At 43.0% G+C, this 15,937-nt stretch overlaps 1 protein-coding gene across 11 annotated transcripts in view; it reads left to right on the top strand.

Moving 5' to 3' along the window:
• The first annotated feature begins 1,045 nt into the window (after nt 1-1,045).
• Nucleotides 1,046-15,937, top strand: part of LOC115159493 (guanine nucleotide exchange factor VAV2) — a 216,772-nt gene continuing 201,880 nt past the window's right edge. For 10 of the 11 annotated variants that reach the window (XM_029709272.1, XM_029709269.1, XM_029709264.1 and 7 more), the window contains exon 1: nt 1,046-3,166. In XM_029709272.1, coding sequence (XP_029565132.1) covers nt 2,963-3,166 — 204 coding nt within the window. In that variant the 5' untranslated portion in view covers nt 1,046-2,962. The remainder of the gene's footprint in view (nt 3,167-15,937) is intronic. The other variant, XM_029709261.1, reaches the window with a different exon arrangement.

Here is a 15,937-nt window from a genome sequence, read left to right as displayed (position 1 = left end):
ATTCCATAACCAAGAATATTGTATTTTCAGCTGTTTGAAGCTGATGTATCAAAACCGAAAGTTAAAGAAGCACAAATGAAACTTAAGAACGGGAAGCATAGAAATAGGGCACATAAAACAACTTTTAATGAGAATGACAACTCTATAAGTCACATTTCTATGTGAATTTTGTCGGGTTCCCCAAAAAGTTACATATTGCATCTTTAAACTATTTTAGATTGGTATATTAGTTTAGTTAGTCTAGCCAGCTATCTTCTTGACCCTAACCAGTCAGGCTTCAAGATGGGTCACTCAACCGAGACTGCTCTATTCTGTATCACCAAGGCTCTCCGCACTGCCAAAGCTGACTCTCTCCTCTGTTCTCATCCCCCTAGATCTATCCTCTGCCTTCGACACTGAACCATCAGATCCTCCTCTCCACCCTCTCAGAGCTGGGCGTCTCAGGCTCTGCACATTCTTGGATTGCATCCTAGCTGGCAGGCCGCTCCTTCCAGGTGACGTGGAGAGGATCTGTGTCTGCACGACATGCTCACACTACTGGTGTCCCCCAGGGCTAGGTTCTAGTCCCTCTTCTCTCTATGCACCAAGTCACTCGGCTCTGTCATATCCTCACATGATCTCTCCTATCATTGCTATGCAGATGACACTCAGCTCATGTTCTCCTTCCCCCTTCTGACACCCAGGTGGTGACACATCTCCGCATGCCTGTCAGATATCTTAGCTTGGTTGTCGGCCCACCACCTCAAGCTCAACAAGACGGAACTGCTCTTCCTCTCGGGGAAGGACTGCCCGCTCAAAGGCCTCTCCATCACGGTTGACAATGCCAGAGTGTCACCCTCTCAGAGTGCAAAGAACCTTGGCGTGACCCTGGACAACACCCTGTCGTTCTTTGCAAACATCAAAGCAGTGACTCGCTCCTGCAGGTTCATGCTCAACAACATCTGTAGACTACAACCCAACCTCAAACAGGAAGCGGCACAGGTCCTAATTCAGACACTTGTCTTCTCCCGTCTGGACTACTGCAACTCGCTGTTGGCTGGGCTCCCCGCTTCTTCCATCAAACCCCTGCAACTTATCCAGAACACTGTAGCCTGCCTGGTTTTCAACCTTCCCAAGTTCTCTCGACACCACGCTCCACCGCACACTCCACTGGGTTCCAGTCGAAGCAAGCATCCACTACAAGACCATGGTGCTTACCTACGGAACAGCAAAAGTAACCCTCCTCACCTTGACCCCCCCCCCCAACACACACACACACAAAACTTAAACAGCACTTGCACTTGACCCCTTCCCCCCTTCTAGCTCTGACTTTACTGATATCTACGACATTGAGGAAAAATGTACTTTCTATGCCTGTGATATGTGGTTGTCCCACCTACTTATCTTTAGATAAATGCACTAACTGCTAAATTACTATAATGTAAATGTAGTAATGATGGCTGAAGGGGCCCTGACCTCCAGGGGGCCCCCATTGATTTTGTTAGTCACTGTCACTCAGATATCATATTAACATGGCAAAAGTAATTGCAAAATGTGTAGAATTGCAGTTTTAAAACTGCAACAACAACAAAAAGTTCCATAAAGCAAACATATTTGTCTACCTTTTGTAAAAAAAATATTTTGCCTGCTAAAAGATCCCTTTTTATGAATAACATTATATACATTTTTGCTTGTTTTTGCTGTTCTCCAAATAGCATTTAAGAGTTTTTAAATTGTATCGAAATGCAGTAAATGAGCTTCAACTTTCTTAAAATGTGCATTATAATCATTCCCACACGTGGGCGTGCGTAACCAGAACCAACTGAACCCACGTTCAACATCGCCGCCCTCTCTACAGCCAAGCGCGTTCACGCTTTCTCTCAAACCTTCGGAATAGCGCGGCGGGGAGTAGAGGGACTGCAGAACACCACAATCCGTCACAAAAAAACGCGGACGGGGAACAAGAAAGAACATAGAAACGGTTTATTGGAGCATTTTTAAACGTTTATTTCCATTAAAGTTGGTGTTTGGTATTCTGAGAATGACGAGAACGTGATTTTTTCCCCTCCTGGACATGTTTCTGTTGGAGTTAGTGAAATATGTTTTCGAGTGCATTGTGGATAGGCTGAATGTTGAGTGGGGCATCGTAAGAAAATACATTTGATTTATCATAGTGTTTTACATTGAAATGTAATTGTTATCTATCAGAGCAGCATAGGAAATTGTATAGAGAAACTCTGAACAACCAGAAACTCTGGGTAGTTACGCAAAATACAATGGTTTGTCGCTCTATACTGAGTGTCAGAACTGATTGTCTCAGCTGTTCAAAGTAATTTTTTTCGGAGACAACGGTTTTGGGCAGCAAGCTTGCATGATAGGTTCAACATTGAAATTTGGTAGGCTTTAATATACAAGCAAAGAAGACATTGGGGCATTATTATTCCCAATAGCCTATCTATGATTTAAAACGTTTAGCCTACAATCTGGATTATGAGCTGAGTTCTAACACCTTCTGGATATGCAAAATCAACTTCGAGAATGAAGAAAAGGAAATTGTTTTCCCGGTAGTTCACATTGGTCTGTTTATTCAGAAGGTAATTTACACATTACATCGTGTTCATTTAGTGTCGTCAACTTCTGAATGTTATGGTCAGAAACTCACGTCACTTGTTCAAAAGACTGAGTTGGACATGTTCTGATTGTGCTCCACTGGACATAGCCTATTTGAACAGAGCATATTGTGAGCTGGAGCCAATTATATAAACTTAATCGGAAAACTAAAGTAGAACACTATTTTACCATAATTGTAAAGTTATCAGTTTCGTTAATACATGGGAAAATAATACAACTAATCACATTTTAATTGAGATTTGGATTTTAACACTGGTGGAAGGATTGCTTCGGTTGCGCGCTGGAAGCGGCTGAATTTTGCCCACGGAGGCGACTGTCGAATTTGAGTGTGGAACGCACCCCCCAAGCCGACATGGAAGAGTGGCGGCAATGCGGGCGGTGGTTGATAGACTGCAAGGTTTTGCCCCCAAACCACCGGGTCGTGTGGCCTTCTGCGGCCGTGTTCGACTTGGCACAGGCGCTACGAGACGGAGTGCTCTTGTGCCAAATGTTGCACAACCTCTCACCGGGGTCTGTGGACCTAAAGGAGATCAACTTCAGACCCCAAATGTCACAGGTATGTCAAGGTGTCTTTCAGGGGCCTATTTGTTGTCAATTACACACAGCCTTTATGTCAGTGTCATTACACTGATATTCATGGTGAATGGTAATCTGCCCTCCGTGCAAGTGGTTTTGGAAACATTCTTTACATGCATAAATAGTTATTCTGAGTGCAATCAGCACAGTGTTCACATTCATTAATCATGCAACAGTTACACAGTCCACAACAGTACAGGAGGAAGAGGTACCTTGGGGCCCAATGGGTGTCACTGTTGAGCACTTGTGATAGTTCCAGATATTCTCCACAACACACAGGGGCCATACCATTGTATTGCATGTTTAAAGTGTTTCCAGATTTCTATGAAATATGACCTATAATTACTTACCATATAAGTGAAATTGATTGCCTTCACAAAAATGGCAATTAAATATGTTGAAAAGCAGCTTTTCTGTGTTGGAATGGTGTGGGCGTACCCCAACAACATAATGTGTGGGTGTATACCGGTCATTAACAAAATTCAACTGAGCAGACCGCTGATTGGCCAGCTCATCCTCCTCTGAGGAAATAGCAATGCCATGTGAGTGAGAGGTGTGTCTGCAGTGCAGCAGAAGCTTTTTGTAGTTCAGTGGAACATTTACTAAGGCTTGGGTAGACCCGTGGTAATACTGAAGAGGGCATGTGGTCAGTCAGACCAAACTATTTGGTTTTCCTTTATTCTGTGACTCGGGTGCAAAGTGGAAGAGACTGGTTGGAGAGTGTTGAAGCGGAAGACTTTGTTGGTTTGATGTTCAGGGAAATTTAGGCAATATGGCTTTGTATCAACACAGTTGAGTGGATGGAAAAGCCAAACTTGAGTCACTTTTGGAATGTGGCTTGCTGCCAAAGTGCTGCTTAGTTGGTGAACTGAAGGGGAGTAGTAACCTCAGCATATAAAGTGACTTTATCATAACATGAATCCTCCTCACTTCCAGGTGATAATGTGTCTGTGTGTGGTGTGCCTCACATTGTCATCCCAGCTAAAATGGCCACAGTAAATGGATGATGGGTTCATACAGGTTTCTTCCTGTCCAACTCCCTTTCATGTGCAATGCTCACACTTGAAAAACATTTTTAAGAGCGTTTATGTCCACTTGTTCTCTTTTTGGTATTGACTCCTTTGCTCCTTCTGTGCTGTGTGCACCTTCCCATTTACACCAGAGATCTGTATATAATGATGAGATGCTCATATCTCCGCCCTAAAAATGGGAGTTGTTGTCCAAAGGTGGGAAGGCAGGTGACAAGCTTAGGTCCAAAATAAGCCCATAGAAATGCTTTGGGCTCATTTTGGACAGTTTTTGGTGAGAGTGAAACCTCTGGCTTCACCTCTTCCTCTCTTTTTAGACACCAAGCCTCTCCCCTTGCCACTCACAACAACAGGGATGAGAGAACACTTCTTCCTCTCGATTTCAACTCGCTATTAGCATTTGAGGTTTGGTCCAACAGAATTGGTCATATTGACACCCAAACAGATTGAGAAATTATTTTACTGTAATAATAAGTTCATCTTTCTAAGGATACCCTTTTCATGTCTCAACTCCTCAAATTGTGCGCAGAGCAGACTAAAACGGGAGTATCAATGAACATTGATTCTAGAAAATGAATGCTCAGTTTGTCGCGTGGCATTGCGGTACCACGTACCGCTAACAGCAATTTAGCAAAATACTGTTATACTAGCTGTCTAGTCTGTGTTTTTAAATGTGCAATAAGCATACAACAAAATTATATAAGGAATTGGCAACTCACTCTCATTCTGAGAAATAAGGCAGGCCACTTGATTTTAACATCCAAACAAAGTGGACAGGCTAGCATGCTGTTCAAACAGTTGGAGAAGGACAGAGGAGTGTGTTCATAACAATTAAACTGTTCTACCTTGTTAGCTAACACACAGATCCAAGTTGGTTAAACTTGAAATATACAGATTAGCTGGTTACTCACTAGCACCTGGGCATGTACTTGAGAGATTGTTTATGAGACCTGTGTTCATTTTCTATAATGCCCGCTACAAGAAGTTAGTCATTATTAGGGAATGTGCGTTATACATGGTTCTGGTTGAATTTGGAACAAATCGGGATATTCATAGACCGACTTGAAACCCAGATCAGTGATTATTGCAAAAAAGCAGGTTAAACTATTTCAATAAAATAATGGAATTTTGTGGAAGGCATATATTGAGCCTAGGTATAATTTCACCTGAATTCACTAGATTATTGCTGACTGTTTGAAATGCAGTCTATTTTACTTTTAATTGTGCAACAAAGCTTATTTAGAGAAAACACAAACAAAATTGAGAATACACTCATCGTCCAGTTTATTAGGTACACCCATCTAGTACCGGATTAGACCCCGTTTTGCATCCAGAACGGCCTTAATTCTTCGGGGCATGGATTCTACAAGGTGTCGGAAATATTCCACAGAGATGTTGGTCCATGCTGATGCGATAGCATCACGCAGTTGCTGTAGATTGGACGGCAGTATATTCATGCTGTGAACAGCCCGTTTCATCTTATCCCGAAGATGTTCTATTGGGTTATGGTCAGCAACAATGTATCAAGGGACCTAATGTGTCCCAGGAAAACATTCCCCACACCATTACACCACCGCCACCAGCCTGTACCGTTGACACCAGGCAGGATGGGGCAATGGACTCATGCTGCTTACACCAAATCCTGACTGCCATCAGCATGACGCGTGCCCACTGGAGCTGCTTCTTCTTGTTTTTAGCTGATAGGAGTGGAACCCGATGTAGTCGTCTGCTGCAGTAGCCAATCCGTGACAAGGATCAATGAGTTGTGCGTTACGAGATGCTGTTCTATACACCGCTGTTGTACTGCTCCGTTATTTGTCTGTTTGTGCCTGTTAGCTTGCGCCATTCTTTCCATTCTCCTTTGACCTTTGTAATCAAAATCTATTTTCGCTCACATTACTACCGCTGACTGAATGTTTTCTGTTTGTCTCACCATTCTCGGTAAACCCTAGTCACTGTCGTGCATTAAAAGCCCAGGCAGGCAGCCGTTTCTGAGGTACTGGATCCGGCGCGCCTGGCCCCCGACAATCAAAGCCGCTTAGGTCAATCGCTTTGCCCATTCTAACGTTCCAATCGAACAGTAACTGGATGCCTGTCTGCCTGCTTTAAATAGCAAGCCACGACCACCCGACTTACTGTCTGTAGGAGCGATCCATTTTCATGAATGGGGTGGTCTACCTAATACACTGTCCGGTGAGTGTATATCGTGAATCGCCTATGTTTGAATAAATCGAGATATGCACCTGCTGTCTCAGACTCTGAATGATTGGCTATGAAAAGCCAACTGACATTTACTCCTGAGGTGCTGACCTGTTGCACCCTCTACAACCACTGTGATTATTATTCTCTGACCCTGCTGGTCATCTATGAACGTTTTTACATCTTGGCCATGTTCAGTTATAATCTCCACTCGGCACAGCCAGAAGAGGACTGGCCACCCCTCAGAGCCTGGTTCCTCTCTAGGTTTCTTCCTAGGTTCTGGCCTTTCTAGGGAGTTTTTCCTAGCCACCGTGCTTCTACATCTGCATTGCTTGCTGTTTGGGGTTTTAGGCTGGGTTTCTGTATAGCACTTTGGCATCGGCTGATGTAAAAAGGGCTTTATAAATACATTTTGATTGATATGATTTTTAGGCCATATCACCAAGCCCTATTCTGTAGCTCGTGGGCTACGTGTGACACTTCGATATGCCCACCAATCCCGTGCCACAGCCCCAGTGTGAGGCTGCAGTGAGAGTGGGTGGGAGAGGGGCTCCTCTGTGACAAATTGGGTTTAACAAAATCCTGGCAGCAGAACAGGGGGTTGTGATTTATGACATGGAAAAGTTCAGTGTGTGTTCTCTGCGCTTTAATGCAAAGGACATAGAAATTCACTACCTCACTGCCAAATGAATGGGAAGTGAGAGAGGCCATTACATTTTTGGCGCTTTATGAAAGCTGTATCACTCAACAGCATCCAGGTGCTACCTGATTCTGTCTCAGAACATGACTTACAAATCATCTTTGATCACCATATCCTAAAGACCTGTTTTCTGTTATGATGATAATGTGGAGGCAAAGTGATGTCAGGAGTGGTAGTGTGTATGCCTCTTTTTATCCCCTCAGAACAGAATAAGGGCTGGATGGAACACTGTGACACTTGTGGAAGAGGTCGCAATGAACATTTGTGCCAATTGTATAATAATAAGAGTTCTTCATTGCCTATTTAGAATGTTTGCTAAACCCACAGCCATACTACTCGTATTATCAGTCTTGCCTTATAACACATACATAACCCTCTTTATTTACCATTGTCCAGTTGTAATGAATGCTGTATTTGTGATTTAATCATTCAATGCTCTTCTGCCTTTGTGCTCTCATGATTTATACCAGTTTCACTCAAGGAATATAAATTCTTGTGTTTCACTGACCTTGGTTTGAATCTCAACAGACGAGGCTGCCTTCTTAGAATACTTGTTGTTTTAAGCTAGGCCTAGTCTAATATCTTTTTAACACACACTCAAGGTAAACATGTAAAATACCTCATGAGCATTGTGTGTTTGGTGGTGGAGCTGAGATCATCACAAGCCTTTGTGTATTCTGAATATCTTGCCATAGGCTCTGTCTGAAAGAGAGAGACTGAGGTGTGCTATCTGATGCCTTCTGTGTATTGTTCTTCCAATGTTTTCTTTTTCCTTTTTTTCACTGGTAGTGAGGTAGCTTCAAATGCCTTTAGGATGACTGTGTTTGTGCTCTACCTGTTTAGACTGCTTTACTGCTCACCTAGCCCTGGGGCTGTGTCTCTGCTCCTCTCGACACTCCACTGGGCTTTAGAGAACACACTGAGGCTGCCGCTTCCACTCATACAAATGGAGCTTATTTCTCTCCGTTTATATACAGTGGTGGATGGTGTAAACACCTTTATTCTTTGTCCAGTCTTTAGTTTTTATGTTAGATAAATTTCCCTTTTCTGTATCTACCACTGTTTACACTGGATTTTGCATGGTGGATACAGGATATTTATATATCTTTGCTAGGTAGGGCTGTCAATCACGCATGTTCTATTACATGTATTGTCTCTTGAGTTCTCTATATACAAACAAACATAACATACACCAACAAAATTATATTTCCTCCAAAGCTTTGTCCCTGCAGGCTTTGAAATCCCTGCTTTGGAATCCCTGCCCTGCTAGAGCTGCCCCAGGCAACATTAAGTGCTGTTATTGTGAAGTGGCTCAGCCATAAAGTGGAAGGCCACACAAGCTCACAGAACGGGACTGCTGAGTGATGTAGCGTGTAAAAATTGTCTGTCCATGGTTGCAACACTCACTAGCGAGTTCCAAACTGCCTCTGGAAGCAACGTCAGCACAAGAACTGTTCATCGGGAGCTTCATGAAATGGGTTTCCATGGCTGAGCAGCCACACACAAGCCTAAGATCACCACGGGACAATGACAAGCATTGGCTGGAGTGGTGTAAAGCTCGCCGCCATGGAAATACTACCCTGACACCCACAATGGAATTTTATGAATGCCCATCCGTGTGGTAGGCCCACCGTTTGTAAAACAGGCTGCTGCATTGCCTTTATTAGTCCTGATTCCTATGAATATTCTATTTGGTTATTTAAGCTCTGAATATCAGCTACCTAACTTTATCAGGAGTTATCGTGAGCCTCTTTGCAATGTGTTTACACAGCGGGAAATCCAGAAGTATTTTCTTTTTCGCTATGATCAGCTTGTCAAAAATGTATGAATACAAACTTGAAACCACTGATCATGACAATGGGGTGAAACTCCTGGACAACAGTTGTGATTGTGCATTCCATATTGTCCATTTGACTTTGACCTGTCCTGTTTTTAAGGATATGTTTGTTAACATGACAGCGCATTTTTTTATTCGATTGACCGCCGTTTAGGTTAGGCTATTTGATCGGAGAAACCTGCATGATGTAAAAAGTGTCCATCTCATTACATTGTCATACATTTTATCTCCTGCCTGTAGACTACAGAAAAGTCCACATACTCTTTCTACCATATCCTATATCTGCTACGTGATTTATGTAAAATGATTTTATTGACGGAAGGATGGTGGAGCACGGAAGCAATGTGTCTCTCCAACAGCACCCTGGAGAGGCGTGCCGGGAATGGACAAGCAAAATATTTTGCGCCCCTGCATTTGACAAAGTGGGCACTGCTTATCACAAGGCGGTATCAGTGCTCACGTAAATAACCCATATGCCACTGGTTGAGATTGTTATTAGGCAGAATTATGTGAGGTTTTATGTGTTGTTGTTGGAGGTGTGTCATGGTCAGTTTAGCTCAGAAAATGCAGACCTCGTAAATCTGCCGCCATAAGCATCTGCCGGCTGTGTTTTGGAATTGGCCGGCCGTGTTTTGGAATTGTGATGGCTGAAATCAAAGGTAAGGATGTGAACTGAAACATGACATGGAGAATTCCAGCCCACCTACCAATTCCAACTTCAGGGCAGCTTAATTTCTGCTTCCCTTGGGACCACTCTGGTGTGGGTATTGTGGTTAACCCTCATTACCTCTGGGGTAATTTCATCTGTTCATTTAGTCTGACCCCTTGGCAGCCGGATGTAGGTAATACCACTAATGGAGCTCGTTATGAACACTTCCTGGGTCGCACAGCTGTGATTCTACAAGCAAAAATGTATGGGATTGAAAAAGGGAATAGGGGTAGGCTTTATTCTGAGATTATGATTTGCTGTTTTTCATCACAACTCAGGACAAAAACTCCCATGATGGAAGAGTTCATTCGCTAGACCGGGCATCTGATCCTCAGTCAGATATTGTGCACAATGCTGAAATCCTTCATTGAGGCTGCTGGCGCTGGAACATTTCATCAGTTCCTTCATTCTTCTCTGCACAGTCCTGAGGGACCACTATGGCGGTAGTCTAAAATATGAGCTCACTGGAAATGTGGGGAACTCCACAGAACAGAGCAAGGGAGTCGGTGACAAGGAGGGAAGGGGGGAAAGCAGGTGATGTCATGTAAAGCATCCATACTGTGTTTCTGTTACTTGAATAAAGAGCATGTCATTCTGAAGACAGAGCTTTTTTCCATGTTGTCAATGGATACACCCTGACCAAGCCCAAGGCTCCTAGAAAACCAACTCTGGACATAGAGAAAGCTGATTCATGTAAAGCCTCCATACTGTGTTTCTGCTTCTTGGATAAAGAACATGTCATTCACAAAGCGTCCAGAGTCCAAGCTCAAATGAGACTGGTATGATATGGAGAAAGCTGATGCATTGTGTGGCTGCAGAGGACCATCCGACCCTTATCACTAGTGACATGAGAACCTACTAAACCAGAGAGAGATGAGGGAGACAGAAGCATGTTTATGGGGAGCTTTATTGATTCTAAAAATGCTCCTGCAGGGTGCTTGTTGTGGGTTATTAGCATGGACATGCTGGGGAATGAAGCCTTACTTTTTTTCAGAGCACGCTCTTTTGGACACCAGAGAAGAAGAGAGAGAAGGGTACTGTGTTGTCTGTATGGAGCAACAAAACGGACGCCTGCAGCTCCCTGAAACACAAGTTAATCTCAGACCACCCTCTCCTGAAAGTAATTTTTCTGATCACATGTCTAAGACTGACTGACAGCATCAAGTTTTCATTGTTGTCAACTCAATGTTTAGCTGTTGTTGGTATGGTATTGTTGTCAACAGGAGACAGGTTTTGGTAGTGGTGGTAGATGGATTCTGGCTGCATCCTGCGGTGGTGGAGGAATCTGATAAGGATCTGGATAGTGCTGCAGGGAGAGGAACAGAAGTTCCCTATCTCATTCTAAATGCCTCCTCTTCTCCCAGCTCCACTACAGCTACAGTAGCCCCTGGCTGGGGAAGAGATAAGCTGCTTCATATTTTCTCTCTATGCCCAAGGAAAAATATATTATTCACTCTCTGTGACACACTGCCTTGTGGTGACTTACTATAGACTCTATAGACATCTCTGGGATGCAGGGCCCATGGGTTTCTCACTCTTACATAACATCGCCAACAAAAGCGTCAATACCCCTTTACTGACCTGTATTGATCCTATCACATAATTGGCTGTGGAATAGGAAGGGCACACAGATGGGGTTACCACGTTAGACACAATTCCGTAAAAGGCCAGTCAGTGGGTATTGATCTGCTGCACAGCTGACTCTCTTGTTAATCATGCAAACAAAGCGGAACAGCATGCTGTGTACACCGCAGAGTGGAAGGAAGGGATCATTTTCCCTCCCTCTATCTTAGCTCTACTTGTATGCTGCCAGCCCACCAATGGATTTGTGGTTATCCTTCTTGAAATGGTCTCAAAATAAACCATTTCCTTTTTCAATATGATCCAAGCATGTGGTAAAACTAGTCAATATTGTACTAGCCTACTTTTCCATAGTATAATACAGGAGTTCCCACACTTTTTCACTCGTCGGCAACCCTTCCAGCATTTGGGAACATTACCGGTGTAATAACACTTACTGTCTTTATCTATTGTTTATTTTATACTAAATAGCCAGACTGTAGAGAATTCTGGAGCTCTGCCTGTGTCTGTTGCCCCTCACCACAGTGCTAGTTTTGATTCTGGAAATGGTTTATGATTTCCTCTGTCCATTCCACGTTTATCCGTCATCTTTCTGACAACTAGGCAAATCCCCAAAGGCCATGTTCCGGGGTCGGAACAGGCAGATGCAAAGCATCATTCTGGAGGGTGCAGAGCAAACACTGGCCTTGCTATCCCGCTGGAGGCTACAGGAAGCCTGCTGCTGGAGAAACTTTGAATAAAGTTGTGCAGGGTTAGTGAAGAGATTAGCTCATTTGACTGTTTTCAGTCATTTTAATATATCTAATCCACCTCTTGAATGATACATGACACTTAGCTGTTACTTGGCACTGCAGGACTTTGTCAATTTACCAAGATGATGAGGAAGGTAGTCTGAGTTCTGTGTATGTTCAAATCTCCAGTGGGTTATTCCAATCCTCTGTTATGGAGGTGTCGTCTGTTGAGATGATTGTCCATTTCATTGGAAAGCCATCTCACTTTCGTTATGGTTTAGTTGCAGTTTCTTTGTGAGGACCAGTGGAGTCTCCTCAGAGGAGGAAGGGGAGGACCATCCTCCTCAGTGAATTAAATAAAAATAGTGAAACATAAAAAAAGTTATAATTTTTATGTAAAACTATACTAAATATATTCACGTCACCAAATAATTGATTTAATCACACTGTTTTGCATTGAAGGTCTACAGTAGCCTCAACAGCACTCTGTAGGGTAGCACCATGGTGTAGCCGGAGGTCAGTTGGTTTCCGTCCTCCTCTGCGTACATTGACTTCAATACAAAACCTAGGAGGCTTGTGGTTCTCACCCCCTTCCATAGACTTACACAGTAATTATGACAAATTCCAGAGGACGTCCTCCAACCTATTAGAAGCTTATAGCATGAACTGACATGTTGTCCACCCAATCAAAGGATCAGAAAATGAATCTAGTACTGAAAGCATAAGCTACAGCTAGCTAGCACTGCAGTGTATAAAATGTGGTGAGTAGTTCACTCAAAGAGAAAGACAATTCAACAGTTTTGAACAAATTCATTTCTTCAAAAATCAAGGAAAAGTAAGTGAGAGAGCGAGAGCGAGAGCTAGACATATTTTGTAATAATTTTTTTAGCTAGCTAATGCAGCTAGCTACTTTAGCCTACTTAGCATCCCTCTCTATTTGAGCTGGGTGTTTATGTGAGCTAGTGGGCTATGGCTATCCAACACTGGAACTTTTCCAAGTCGAGCAAGTTTGACAAATTTATTGCCACCGGGGCCCGCCGGTGTAACTGCTAAACTGCTTGCTGACTGTACATTTTACTGCATGATTGTAGCGGGTTCACTAAAGCGTTAGTTCTATTAGCTATGTTGACTATGATGTTATCTAATATGGTGACAACGATGTAGGCTGTGTGTAGCTATTAGTGGTTATGATATGAATGTTTGGCACTGAAGTCCACAAGCAAAGGGAAAAGGTGAGAGGAAGAGAGTACGTAGATGTGAGAAGGAATTATACAACGATCAAAGGGATCATGCTGTTTGTATGTGGCTGCTATTAACCTGAACTGTGTTTGCGTGTGATGAGAGGTGTATTCATTCTGCCGATTTGTGTTGAAAAAAAATCTTAAACAGAAGCAAATGGAACAAAACGGGGAGAAACATACCTGAATTTATCCAATAGTAACTTGTTTGTGAAATCATGCATGTCCCTCCGTCTGACATTCAGAGCTCATCTGGCCCTCCACAAGCACTTACCCTCGTTAGCAGACAAAGATTTAACTTGTTTGCAACTGTTGGACTAATGAGTACACCTTAGATCAGTTAGATGCAGGCAAGAGTGTGCAAGGCGGTATTGAATGTGTCAATGTCTGTCACCTTGATTACAAACATGTATCTCCACCTGTGCACTTATATTGCAAACGTTCAGTCGTAGGCTAGGTTGTAACAACCTCATGATGGGTATAGGGAAAATTCAAGTATCATGTAGTAGCCTAAATCTATCGATTGTTACATTGAGCTGGATGAATGGGATATGAATGACAGTCATCCAACATGCTGTAATAGAAATAAGGCCAAGCTCATAAAAAAAAAAAAAATCGTCCTCCCTCATCTTAAATGGCACCGACATCCACTGGTGTGGACTCATAACTAATGGGTGAGAAAAGGAAGGAATCCTTTCTCTCAGACAGTATTGACTAAAGCCTTGTTTTCTGTTACAAAGACAGGTTGTTCTGTCCATCCTTGATTGATGGTATCTGTAAATCCAATTTCTCAGGAGTGGGCCCAGGCAAACATAACAACAGGTCATCCCATTTCCCATTTACAAATGTGGAGAAAAAGTTACATCTGCCACCAGTTTGGCGTTAGCATAATGAAAGAGCGAGAGTGGGAAGGGAGGAGAGCTAAACAATTTAGAATGTATGCTGAAAGCGCCTGCCTGGGGGGAAAAAACATAACGGAGAGAGGAGAGGTGGCGGGAGGCTGATTGAGAGGAAGCTTTTAGTGGCTTTCTCCTGTGAAATCATGCATGTCCCTCCGTCTGACATTCAGAGCTCGTCTGGCCCTCCACAAGCACTTACCCTCCATTAGCAGACAAAGATTTACCTTAACCACACCAGCCCCGTTCCACAACTTAGATTTACCGACACCATATTGGCCTCTTAGGACAACAAAGTTTCTATCCAAACCGCCAATGCTGTACTGAATGCTGAGATTCCCTTTGACTCTGAGCAGTCTTGCCACTTAACAACACAGATTGACAGAGATTTACCTACAGTGCATTACTTGTGTGATGCAACCATTAGCAATGTCTACTGAGCTCTGGGAATTTGTTGAGGAAGTGTTGTAATATCATAGATATTAACTTGGTCGACCTATAAACATCTTGACATTCCTATGCTTTTCATTTGAAAGCAGTAGCCCTTAGCTAAGTCTGTTTTTGGTTGTTGGCTTCGTCTTGTCTGTCGTATTCTGATCACAGCCCATTTCTGTGGTGTTTTCGTCTGGTGTTTTCCTCAGTTATGTTTTTTTCCCTTTCCTTCGCTAAAGAGGTCCTTTGCTTCCCACTTCCTGCTCAGCCTGAGTACTGAGTGAGAGTTGTGTAATCCCCTCCCCCTCCTCTGCTCTGAGCCAGACAACAAGAAACATCTGGCCAGAGAATAGAGAGTTCAGAAACACACCCATCCCCACCTTCAAGGAGCTCAACAATGCACCGGTTCAACTATGCGCTGCTTGGAATGTGGACACCCCCTGCCTCTCCAGCCAAACCCTCTGTACACTGCATTCTTAGTGTGACATTGCTAGTTCTGTTCAAACGTGTGTTAGTTTAGTCAGTGTTTTCTGTGTTTGCTTGTGAATAAAGTGTGTATATAGAGTTGTGTTTCTCTGTCTGTGGGGCAGGCTATTATTTTGTTCTAAGATTTGCATCAGGGAAAATGTATTGTTGTTGAGTCTGAACAGATTGTTTTTTGGCAGGCAGGCAATCCTGCTTTTGGATTCTAGGCTCAGTGACAAGTGAGTTTTAACAACAACAACAATGGATTTTTGACAGTATTTACCTACCCATTTCCATTCACATGGTGAATATGTGCAATTAGTTCAGTTTACTCCTGTTCCTGGTGTCTCCCATAAAGCAGTTAGTCACTGGGCGGATGTCATCATGTCCAGTGCCATTTCCTGCAGTCAGATTACCTAGTGGCCTCATGGGTGGAATGTTATTAATATTTTTCATAATTTCATAACTAATGAACATTATTTCAAAAACACGCCGAAAATCTGGTGTTTCTATGTCAAGTGGTTTTATATTTCTTCTCTGATGTATATAAAGTGTAATATTGGGATGCAAACTGAAAATGTAATACAGTTCAACTCTACATCTGACATGGTACAGGTATCTTCTTTTTTAAATTCCATAACCATGTGTGTGAGGTGTATACTTTAGTTTCAAAGTAGATTTGTTTAAGCCTACCAAGAGTCACTCTGTGTGCCCACTACAGTAAAAGGTTAATCCAACCACCAACACAGCCATGCGCTGCCAAGGACCATAGCAGTAGGAGGATCTGTTCAACAGAAACAAAAGCTTCTGCCAGTTTAGAAAGAAGTTGACCACCACCCGGTGTTTAGATTCTGCAAGACCCCACAGTCCTCTTGTTGAGAAGGAGCAATGAGTTTCAGAGAAGAGGTCCAATACTGTTGTTACCTAATGATTTT

The sequence above is a fragment of the Salmo trutta genome, chromosome 23, assembly GCF_901001165.1.
Source record: "Salmo trutta chromosome 23, fSalTru1.1, whole genome shotgun sequence".
NCBI lineage: Eukaryota > Metazoa > Chordata > Actinopteri > Salmoniformes > Salmonidae > Salmo > Salmo trutta.
The sequence above is the reverse complement of the archived record's forward strand: the minus strand, read 5'-3'. Positions and strand labels throughout refer to the sequence as shown.